The sequence below is a fragment of the Gymnogyps californianus genome, chromosome 2, assembly GCF_018139145.2.
Source record: "Gymnogyps californianus isolate 813 chromosome 2, ASM1813914v2, whole genome shotgun sequence".
Classification (NCBI taxonomy): domain Eukaryota; kingdom Metazoa; phylum Chordata; class Aves; order Accipitriformes; family Cathartidae; genus Gymnogyps; species Gymnogyps californianus.
The window spans coordinates 14,925,736-14,937,870 of NC_059472.1; the positions used below are offsets into that span (position 1 = coordinate 14,925,736).

At 39.5% G+C, this 12,135-nt stretch overlaps 1 protein-coding gene across 3 annotated transcripts in view; it reads left to right on the forward strand.

Moving 5' to 3' along the window:
* Window positions 1-12,135, forward strand: part of SAMD12 (sterile alpha motif domain containing 12) — a 173,365-nt gene that overhangs the window by 44,938 nt on the left and 116,292 nt on the right. For all 3 annotated transcript variants that reach the window (XM_050891787.1, XM_050891788.1, XM_050891785.1), the window contains exon 3: window positions 1,879-2,008. In XM_050891787.1, the coding sequence (XP_050747744.1) occupies window positions 1,879-2,008 (130 nt within the window). The remainder of the gene's footprint in view (window positions 1-1,878; window positions 2,009-12,135) is intronic.

A 12,135-nucleotide genomic window follows, 5' to 3' on the forward strand; every position in this document is an offset into this window, starting at 1 on the left:
ACCTCTGGAAGTTTCTTTTTTTGTGGACACCAACTCTGTCAGTCAGGCTTCTGCCTGCTGCAGGTTGGTGGGTGGCAGCAAAAGATGAGAATCAATTATTTGGGGTGGTTTTGTGTGTTATTGTGATACCTCTAAATGTGGATGGTGCCGATTTGTGTGTTTGAAACAGGATTCATGTTTCTGGTGAGTGTATTTTTGTTCAAAACAAAAAAGGCTGAGCTAAAGGATGTACATTGTATTATATATTCAACTGCAATTTTCCTGCTGTTTATTTAACTTCTACCCAGGCAATGAAAAAGGGATAGAGAAAACTGGATGTGAGAAATTCAAGACATGTTTGCCTGTTGGAATTTTAGCTCTGCCATATTCCCTGGCCCTAACTTAGTATCTTTGTATGATGTACTTTATGGACTTAATAGGACGTGCAAAGCACTAGCTTAAAACTGCTTTGGTCCTTTGGACTTCTAATAATGAAAAATTTCAAAGCAACTTTGAAAAGGTCTGTCTGACAAAGTACAGCTGCGTAAATGCTGGGATAAACCCTGGCTGGCAATATCGAGGGAATCTGCTGTGAGTCCTAATGGAGAAGAATGGTTGAGATGACATTCCCCTTCACCTCAAATTTGTGCAGAAAAACTTCTCTTGAACCTTCTATACCACCAAGGAGCTGGAGGAAAGGTATTCTGCATGCACAGCGTGGGAACAAAGATACTTTGATTTTATTCCGTAGACTCAGTTCTTGGACAAAATCATGAAGTAAATGGATACATTGGTGTTCACACCCACTTACATCAGCAATGTCCAATGTTAAACATTTATTGTTGGTAATAACTGCCCATCTGTTTAAGATTTTGGTAATCTCCTGGGCAGACTGTGTTACAAAAAAAAGATGAAATCACTTTGAATATATTTTCTTTTTTTTTTGTTGTTTTGCCTACTTTGACAAGAGGCTTTAAATCCCTGAAGTTCAGGTCATCTAGAAATCAGCATTTTTATATGGTTTAAAAAAGTGTGTGTGCAGAGGTGAATTGTTTGATTAAATGAAATGTGACTTTATACATATGATAATGCAATTGACTTAATTTATGAATGTTTTATGTATAAACTGTTAATCTATTTGTTCAGATAATCTATTATAAAACTGTATTTTCAGGAAAGTATTGAACAGTGGTCTTTTATTTATAAAGAAGCTACAGTTTTAAGCAGGAGTCCTATTTATTTCACATAACGGTGATTGTAGGAGGGTTAAAGGTAAAAAGGAAGCAGAAAAACTAAAACTGCTTGTAAACATCAGTCAAACTAGGAGCGATGTCAGCTGAAATGCTCAGTATGAACCAGTATCACCAGCTCTACCTCCATTGGTGTGTAGTCTCCTTTTCCCAGGCAGAACCAGTCTTTAAGCTTGTTTGCACTGAAGGGCTTTGTTGCAAGATCTTTTCTAATTGTAGTTGAGGAACATGCCTGGCCGGAGGATACTCCTGGTCTTCCATGGTTATATCCAAACTGGGACGCAAATGTTACATCCCTCTTGTGAATTTGAAGGCTTCAAAGGCTGCAACTATTGCCCTTTGGGTGCAGTCAGAATTGGTCACTCTTTAAACTGTTACTCAGGTAAGACATAGTGCAATATGTTTTTGCCATGCAAGGAATATGTATGCAATGCAAAATAAAGAACCTTTCACTGTGTGTGACTCCTGTGTGATGTGTTTGAATAGCTGGGTCTTGTGTAACATGCTGGTGATTACTGGATATCTGCCAATCAGAGCAGCTCCTATCTTGCATTTATTATTTTAATATCGTATACGGACGTCACAGATTAATATTCCTGAAACTTGTGTGCGGACTAAACATCGTTTCTGTTCTTCGTTCTGTTTCTAGTCTGGGACTGTGAAGCTGACCAAGCCTGTGGCGTTATGGACCCAGCAGGATGTCTGCAAATGGCTGAAGAAACATTGCCCTAATCAGTATCAAATCTACAGTGAGTCATTCAAACAGCATGACATAACTGGTAAAGTATGCACTATCAGAAATATTTTACTTACTTAAAATGTGGCAAATTGTTTTACTTTGTTGTTAATAGATTGTGACTGCACTGAGGGCTTTTTGTTGATTGTATGACTAGAGTTGCAAGGTTTAGAGCAGGGGGAATATACTAGCTTTCACAGGATGTGGTAAGTGATTTCCCCATCTCTCTAAAAGATAAATTTCAGATTATTAAGGGTTAGTATCATGAGGAAAGAAGTCAGTCTGTATGTGGGTAAGGGCCCCACCCTGTTCATTCGAAATAAATAAAACGGCCCCTAAATGTTAAGAAATGTCCTATGAGGAAAAATGTAAATGAGTTTTTTTCACTGAGGTGTTTTACCTTGAGTTCATATTCTGTTTTCCTCTTCGTCTTCTTTTTTTTTTTTTTTTTTTAATTAAACTTAGAGTCCTTAACATGTAGGATGGGAAGCAAGCCCAGCTGAGCCCCTCCCTAGGGCTGAAGCAGGATCAATACAGGAAGTTCATTTCTGACAGATGTTTGTCTAACTTTGTTCTGGAAAATTTGCAATGGAGAAGATTTTTACATCTCTCTATTCCAGTATTTTATGGTCCTTAAAGTTGGTATTTTCCTAGTATCAATCTAAACTATTATTTCCAGCCAATGAAACTGATTTCTGTCCCAAGCATAGCTCGAGTACAATCGTTCTTTCTTGCAGCTTTTCCTTTATTGGATAGGGGACTTCCCACTTGCACATACTTTCCTTGTCTAGTCTAAAAAATATTTGTTTGTTCTATCATGATTTGTTCCCCAAATACCCGCAGGACCTCCAAACCTTCAACACTTGGTGTCTTGTCTTAGAAGAATATATTAAAAAGCATCATTGTATTTTATTTTCCTATTTACTTTAGAAGTTGATATTGATTTTGTTGATCTGCTTGACTTGTTAACTCCTACTCAGTTTGCAGTAGTGATATTTTAGCTGACCACTTTGAACTGACATCAGTTTAGCAGAGTAACTGGATTAATATAAATACAGATGTAACTGGGGAGTTAAATAGCATTTTCACTCATATCCCAGGCAGTAATTAATCTGTAAAAAGTTTAATGTGGAACACTAATTTGTTCTTTGAAGTGATGGTATACAAAACTGGGAATTAGAATTCAGCCACTTAATATCAAGCAGAGATTTGAGTTTCACATACAAATCTCAGTCTTAACAATAACGTATTGTTAACTAATGTATGTTTCAATCAGTGTCTGTTCGTATATATTTACTTGTGGTGTTTCAAATTTTACATTGATTCCTGTTGCTATTCTTTCCTTTCTGATAATATATGAATGATTGCAAACACGGCAAACTACCGATATTTGTTTACTATGTAGCCATGAATACGCATACACACTTATATGTGAGAGGTGGTTTGTATTGGTTTGGTAAGCATTGAGTTTCAGTACATAACCATTGTGCCCATTTCCTCTAAGTCATCATTTGTTGAATGCAGGCCATAGGAATGTAGTCTGTGTCTCCACCCATGTGTACACAGCTGACTGCATCCAGAGCACTACCAGAAAAAATTGAAGCTATTTTTTAATTTTTTCTAGTACTGTTTTACTATCATATCATCTCTTTTTAGAATTAAGGCACTGTGAGATGAAATTGAAAGGAAGAAAAAATTGTTTTCAACATAAACATAGATGGAAACCTTGTAGTTTCATTGCAGATGTGCAAAACCTCTAACTTTATAGACCTCTATAAAAAAGAAGAATCAAGAGCAATCTTTCTTACTTTACACAAAAGACGTATAGGGAAAATACTAGTATGAGTGTTAGAAAGTAAGTCTGCAGGAAAGAAAATAACTTCAATTCAGTAACTACCAAAGAAAAGAAGAAACGTGATCAATGTTTGTACGGATTTTATAAAAGTATATTGTGATACAATTACGAGTTAAATCAATAACTCGGGAGGATATTTCCAGTGCTATTGGTCCCTGTGACTCTGATTGTTTGAAATCTAATAAGGGGATAGAACAGTGGATTTGTGGCTCAAAAAAAGCATAGCATGAAAGGAGCATGGAAACTAATATGAAGATTAAGCCAAGGTAGTGTAACTGTTTCCAGATATGGCTATGGAAAAGTGATGTGATTGTTGAAAATTTCTCAGGAATTGAAGTGACTTTACAGGCTGCTTTGATATGGAAAAATATGATGGAAAAGAGCTTGAAGAAAGTGACATGAAAAGGATATTTAAACTTTATTTGAAGATAAAATCTAAGGCATGGTCATAAGCCAGGAAAATAGTCTTGGGCAAACATATCTAGCAGTTGTTAACCATAGGTGTTGAAAAGTGTGGCATTTTACTTGGGACTATTAGTTGCTGATTACAGTTTATTGAGTTGGAGGCAAAAACGCAAACCAAAATGTCCTTTTCTTTGTGGAGATTTTATTGTTACCACTCCTGACAAAGAGCAGCTGCAGATGTGTAAGAAAAAAAATGCTTAATGTGGTGATTTACCTAGTAAGAAAAAAAGATCTTTATATTAACAGTGATCTTGAGGATGCCATGGGACAGAGTGTACTCTCATCAGATTTGTAGATGACACCGAAGCGGGGGTAACAGTCAATAGACTCAGGAGTAGGGCTGCCATTTGTAGGGACCTAGGCATAGGGACCAGACACAGGCTGGAGGTATGGGTCAACAGGAACCTTACGAAATTCAACAAGGACAAATGCAAAGTTCTGCAGCTCGGAAGGCCGAGTCCCTTGCACCCTATACAGCCTGTGGCTGACTGGCTGGCGAGCGGCTTTGGTGAAGAGGACCTGGGGTCTTCCTAGGCAGGAAGATGAAATGAACCAGTGTTGTGCCTTGGCAGCAAAGAATGCTAACAGAATCATAGGTAGTATTAACAGGAGTATAGTGAGCAGATCAGGAATAGTGATTATTCCCCTTTACTGTGTACTTTCTAGACTCCAGTTCTTGGATCTCCAGTGCTGGAACTTGCACTCCAGTGCAAATTCAGGTGAGGGCCACCAACATGCTCAGGGCTGGAGCACTTGCCCTGTAGGAAGTGGATTGAGAGAGCTGGGCTTGTTCAGCCTGGAGAAGAGGCAGCTTGCTGGGGTGGGATTTGGGGACTAGCAGCAGTCCCTGGTGTGTAGAAGGATGTTATCAAAAAGATGGAGCCACAGCCTTCAGAGTGATTTATGAGAGACACCAGACTTGAGTTGAAACAAGAGACTAAGGCTGAACATAAGGAGAAACTTTTTCCCCATGAGGACAGTTGGACATCTGAACAGGTTGCTCAGAGAGGGTACGCAGTCTCTGTCCTGGGAAGGTTTCAAGCCCCAGCTAGATAAAACCATGAGGAACCTGATCTTATCTCATGGCTGACCCTGCTTTGAGCAGGAGGTTGGGCTAGAAATCTGCTGGGGTCCCTTCCAACCTGAATTCTTCTATGGTCCTATGATTTGCTGAGTACTTACTGAGTACCTCAGAACCAGTGAAATGCATTTTGCAGCCAGTTAGGGACAATTAAATATGGAAAGGTCTAATAAGAAATTGGGAGACTTTGTTTATACACAAAATCCTGGAGTTCCGTGAGTGGAGCATTTGGTTAGGTTAACTTATTCAGCAACAGGTCAGAGGTCATTTTCATGGTGTTGGACCCAAAGCCAGAACCAAAAGAATTTGAAGGACTAATACTGAGCGAGATCTAAGGGCACCTGATAGGAATTAGCAGTGGTAGGAAAAATGAAACAATAAAAAGCGGGGAACAAAGGTGACAGTGGCCTGTACAACCAAGAAAGCAATGTAATGGTAGGGCCACGTCACCAGAGGCTCCACAGCTGGTGTTGGCATTTACCAGTGTGAGGGGACATAAAAAGTTGCTCTGACTGGCCAGCTTTTTACACTCATTTTATACCAGTATAATCCAGGAGGCAAACCTGAGAAATGGACCTTGCTTTCAGTGTGCATTTGTGGCTTTGAATTTGCCAGGCAGCAATACTTTTAAATGACTAGGGAGTTCTTGAGAGATGAGTTGTTCTTTGATGATCTTATCCTGTACCATTGAAACAAATGAAGATTTTTTTCAGTGTCTCAGCATTAACAGGAGCAAGACTGGGTGTAGAATGACTAAGGAATAACCGTTTTGGGGAAAATGGTCCATTGACAAGGTAATAAAGATGATGTCTAAGTAACTGCTTATTGATGTGTGATTTGTTGAAAGAAAGGAAGGAACGAAAGAAACCCTGCTTCACCTCTTGTTTTTATGCCGTGTTCCCCAGTGTGCTAATGCATGTCTTCAGAGCATGGGGTTTTAATGCTATGATCATTAAACAAACCTCATTCTGTCAAAGTAATACCCAAGAGGTACCTTGGTCCAAGTGAAGGAATTTGATAGGAGGTACTTGAAAGGACTCAAGCCTTTTTAAATTAAACTTTTAAGGAGGAAAGGAACAGGACTCAAGAAAATGTCTTTTTAGTTTCAGAAGGGACCAGAACTTATGAATATTCATTAAATACCAAACGGCACCTTGGAAAATGAAATATGAACTGCTACTGAAAACCTGCTGCAAAAAGCCTTAAAATCTGGCTAATTCTATAACCTTTAAAGATGCTTACATTAAATCAGCTATATTGACATATATTTTTATGAAATTCATATAAAATCTTGCTTTTAAAATCTGAATGGATTTATTTTTTTCACTTCAATAATATCTTTGCAAATGTTAGGGGTTGTTATATCAGCTGAAATACTCAAGTTATTTAGCATGTGGGTGAAGGGATGGTCTTGTAGTTTAAGATACTACACTGGAATTTGGAGAAACCTTGGCTCCGTTTCAGGTTACTTTGGTATTCTTAGGAAGCACACTGAATCCCAAGGGTCTAAGTTACTCTCTCCATACAGAGAAAGGGCTTCTTTTTCTTATCAAAGTGTTGGCAGATATCTTTCTGATTTCCAGGACATACATAGTTTAATTATGCCCTTTGTTTCACGGAACTCAGCTGACTTTTGTGCTGTAACCAGTGAAGTGACCTGGGGACAAGGAGGCCTGGGTCTCACTGCTGCCTCTGGGGCAGGAAGGGTGACCAAAACCAGGTGGCTTTATTCACTGTGTTGTTACTTCCTGATAGTGTTCATCCTTGCTGTATATGTTTTGGTGCCTGTACAACAAAGATAAAGATACAAGCGTTGTTAAATAAATGCGTTGTGATATGTGTATAAAAGATGTTGTTTAAGAGCCAGCTGAGTCTTCCTGTTAACAGGTCTGTTTGATTTGGAACAACTTCTGCTCACTTCCTGATCCCTCCCTTGGAAAGTGATTCCAACTTTGTTATCCTTCATCCTTCCATTATTGATGAGTATCATATTGACCCGAAATATCTCTTGTGCCAGTGACAGAGCACACCTAATGTGAGGCCTGATGCAAGAAGCAAAATGAAGTCTTCTGTAAGGTGACCTCAATAGGTGTTCACCCCAATGCTTCCCTGTCTGTGTTATCTGACACCTGGCCCTCCAGAGTCTTCTCACAAATCCTCCTGTAGTTACAGTGCAGAAGACTACACAAACCGGCACCTTTTCTTAGCTTATTTTATTGGACATTGTTTTCTTGTCCCTTATAAACTGGTCACAACCTACTCTCTAGGTTGTTATTGGTAGAGGACTGTTTTTATGATCAGGTGTAGGACTGGTACCAAGTGAAGAAGGTCCTGGGTCAGAGCAAGGTGTTGTAGGAAGTACTTTAGCCTCCTTTAAAACATTATTAAAGTTTTGCTTACCACATTTTTCTCTGTTTGGTCCTAAACCTGTTGCAAGTTTTGAGCATTCTACAGCACTGTCATATATCTCAGAAAGCATTTAGTTTATTCACAGAAGAAGAAAAGAGTTTTTTAGTAGAAACAAAAAGAACCTTCATTGTGTCCAAATGGAGGGTATTTCCAATAAAATATTAGTTATCTTTCTTGTTTTGCGTGTGACAGTGCTCTTCAGCACAATAGATCTCTCCTCCCAAGCAGTGTTCATCTGATAGTGGTGATGTAGAAGCAACTTCCATCTCCAGTCATCTCCTCTGTGAAGCCCTTCCCTTCTCCATGGTGCAAAGCTTAAGCCAGCCTTGCTCATGGTCCTTATTTATGCCACTTTTCCCTGCTCTTTCTGTGAGGTCTTAACAGCAATGTTGGTTGGTGGGCTGTCAGATCAATCCTGACTACCTCCATCTGCGTTTTAAAAAAATAAAATAAAATCACTGCTTCACCCTGGAGAGAGCTTTTATTCTGCTGCCTGGATAAGGTCAGACTTATTTGCAGCATTCTTTGTGAAGCTGTGATGCTCGTGTTGGAAAATGTGAGGGACTACAGAGTTTTCCCTGTTTCATACTTGGCTGCTCTCAAATTTTTAACATGTGGAACATGTCAAAGAGTGACAGGCGTTGGGATAAGGCTCCTGTTTGCATCATATGTGGCAACTGTTCTTTTTGCACAGAAAATAATACCAGAAATATATTAATGTAACCCTGTGTTTATATAACATAGAATTGAAAGAAGTTGGATGGGCCAAATAGTTGGAAAGTGGAAATCTTTTTTTCGTTATTCAACCTCTTACTGATAAAGAAAATTTTGCATGAAAGTAATCTTCTCTCATGTCTCAGCAATGGTTGCTGGGTCTGGCTTTTCAGTCAGATTATAGCTCATGCAATATATAGCGAACTCCCACAACAGGAGGCAAAACTGTAACGGCTCATGAGAGATCTGGTATGACCAGGAAGGCTCATCTGCATTTGAAAAGGGGACAATGAGGCACTTGAACACTTCATGGAAGTTGTAACTTATTAACATAGTTGATTACTTTCTGATAAATTGGCTTTTCTGTGAAAAATAATCTGTGGAGTATTATGGCAGAAAGTAATCTTTTTTATGAGGTTTTTTTTTTTTTAATCTGGAACAGGAGAACATTTTCTAACTAGCTGCCATGACCAAGTCTTCATTGCTAAACCAACTTGCTGCTTGTGCATAGGAGAACTAGGCCCTATATGTGTAAGAAGAAATCGGGTCAATTAGTCATGAAGTGGAGCTATCTTCTCTTCTGTGCACAAACCAGTGGGGAGTGTCTAATGCCATTATTTGTTACATAAAATCCGGTGTGGAAGGAGTGATATTATCATCTGTTCTGTTTAATAGGAAAGGGAACTTGCTGAAGGACGATTGAGGCATTTTTGGCCTTGCTTGCCAACAACATACTAATGTTATTGCTTCCGTATCTACTAAATTCAGAATGAACAGTTTCCACGCTCCTGCTCTGTTATCAGCTGTGAGATCTGCTATGCAAGTAGCTGATGAATGTTTTACACTGTCTTATTATTATCCTATCATATTGGATATTTCTTGGGTCTGGTTGCGTTTCCTTGGTATGCTCTCTCCACTTGTAACTACCTGGGAAGATCTCTCATGATTTCAATAACCAATTGCTCTACAGCATACTCAGAAGTGAATTGCACTCTAGCTGCCTCTTTTTCTTTATTCTGTTGCTATATAAGAATTCAGTAAGAGCCATGGTAGCCATATTTGCTGTAGCTTTTACTCCTACCTGATGTATAACACAGAATCTAAGTCATCTTTGAACTGAAAAGTATAATTCCTGTCCTTTAGCTTCAGATTTGAAATTCCCTGGCAAGTTAGCTTAGTTAGATAAGTTCTGTACCCTTAGAGTGTGAGTATTTAGGTGACAGGAGAAAAGGTGTATTGCTCTTCGTTTGACACAGCGTTTACTTGCTCCTCAGTGCTTACTCCTCAAGTGCTGTCAGATGTTGGGGAATTAATGTTTCATAATTACATGCAACGATAATTGGATTATTCCTTCCCTCTAACACAAGGTTTTTCTGCATTTTTTAATTCAATCTTGTTCTATTTATTTTAGTCAACTTTTACTAACTAGAGATCGTATCATCTTTTACCCTTCTCCTTTAAGAGATCTTTGTTGTACAGTTTTTGTAAACCTGATCCACTGTATTCCGTACAAAACACTGATTCACATCAGTATCCTGTAAAACTAACCCCCAGAACCTCTCACTGTGGCAGTCAGTTTCAAAATCAATTTCTGTTTCTTACTCAGAGGGGAGCTAAAAATGTGAATTAGGATAAGATATGGAAAACTGTATCAAATGTCTTAGGAAAGTCTATTTCAGGAATTCTCAAACCATACTGTTAAAGCTTTGTGATATTTCCTAGTTTGCTGATAAGGCTGCGTGGTGTCTGCAAGAAGAACTGAACACTGATTGTGATCCACTGACAGAGCCAAAAAGCTCAGGAACTACTCATTTAGCCTTTGGGTGCTTACTGTATCTTAGGTGACTCAGGCGTCCACCTTAAGTGGGATTCATAAGACCAAGGGTAAGAGAGTAAATTGCTGGAGTAATCAATGGAGGGGCGAGGGATGCCTCCAAACAGATTAATTTAGCGTACTTAATATAGCTAAGAGAAGATGTTATGAAAATGCCCCTCTTATGTTCACCCTGTTTCCTTTGTCCACCTTCTTTTGTTTTGTGACCCTTCACACGTTCTTGACGAAGTGTGCTTTTTATCAACTATTTTTTTCTTTAGCTGCTTTACAGGGGTATTGATTACTTTATTAATAGTTCTAACACTCTGCCAAATGTTGAAGATCTACGCTCTCATCTTATTTCTTAGGAAGTTCTTTTTCTACAGGTTTTTGGAACCATCACCAACTGTTAGTGATTATGTTATTACTTTACCATGTTCCTTGACTGATCACTAGGCTGTGTGATCCCATTATCTAGAAGCTAGGCAGGGTGAAGCACTGTTGTTACTTGGAGACCTCCAAGGAACAGCTTGAAGCCATGGGATGTAGCATTGTTAACCCTGATGGCACTTCCTCCCCCCCCCCCCCCCTTGATTAATACTGATGAACTACTTCAATGTGGTGCATAACAGCCTGGAGCCTTTCCACTCAAAGGATGGCGTCCTTAGTTTAGAACTGGTCATTGAATATTTAGGCCTTCCTTTGAATTGTGCTGATTCCAAGTATTGTGCCCTGACCAAAGTCTCATTAAGCTGTAATACTGTGTTGCTTTTTTAAAACTTCTGCTGCATCTGTTCAGTCTGGAACTTATTTTTTCAGCTTGGTTAAACTGCTGGTTAGTACTGCTGGGCTCTCATTTCCCACCAAGTCAGGTTTTCCTGCAGCGCTTCAGAAGTTCTGGTTCCCCTTCTGGTGGGAACCAGGACAAAAATGGGAGGTATTGGAGGGTCTCCTTTCAGATAACTTGTGCTGTTGTCTGGGAAGGAGTATTTGTCGTCTTTGCTGTGCAGACACAAAGTCAATTTTATGGCTCAGTTGTGGGTAAGGAAAACTTAGATGGGGAAAACTTCAGTGGTTAAGTGGAGGAGTTGTTAGAGGACCTTACAATTCTTCACTTTGAAGAAATGAATTAATTTGCTGCTTAGTGGGTGTGTGTTTGTGGTATCAGTGAGCAGCTAGAGCTGATTCTTTTTATTTCAGCTTGTTACTTGCCAGCATGTGCTATTCATGATACGGGGATTTAGTCTTAATGTAATCTTATAATTATTTGGCAGTGTTTCCTGGTCTAATAACACAACTAACCTAATGATGAAACGCAGAAGGAAGCTCTCCTGAAATCTGAACCTGGAGGAAGACGCAACCGAAAATTTGACTTCTGTTTTGTGACACAAACGAGCGAGTGCATATTTAATCTCTCTCATCCGATCAGTCTGCAATTCGTTGTGTTCCTTCTCTCACCTCCGACTGTCACTGTTGTCTAATCCCCTGCGACTCTTCCCAAGCCAGACACCCTCCATCAATTATGCTGTGATTCCAGCTTCTTTGCAGTCTCTATTTTTTTAATATATATGTAGACAACAAATCCACTCTTGCACCAAATCTCTGACAAATGGATTAACTCATGTCATAAATGTTGCCCTCTGTCGTGGCCCCATGTTCTCAGCTGCTTTCTGCGTTCTGTCGCCTGGACCCTTGGTCAGGACTCACGGCATTGCCAACAAGAACCGGGCTTGCCCTGTGCAGGTGCCTGCACCCCGAATTCCCCCGCTGTTGCTGAGCGAAGGCCGCCTGTAGTCTTCAGTACTTTCCGGGTGTCTCCGGGTTGGTGTTTAG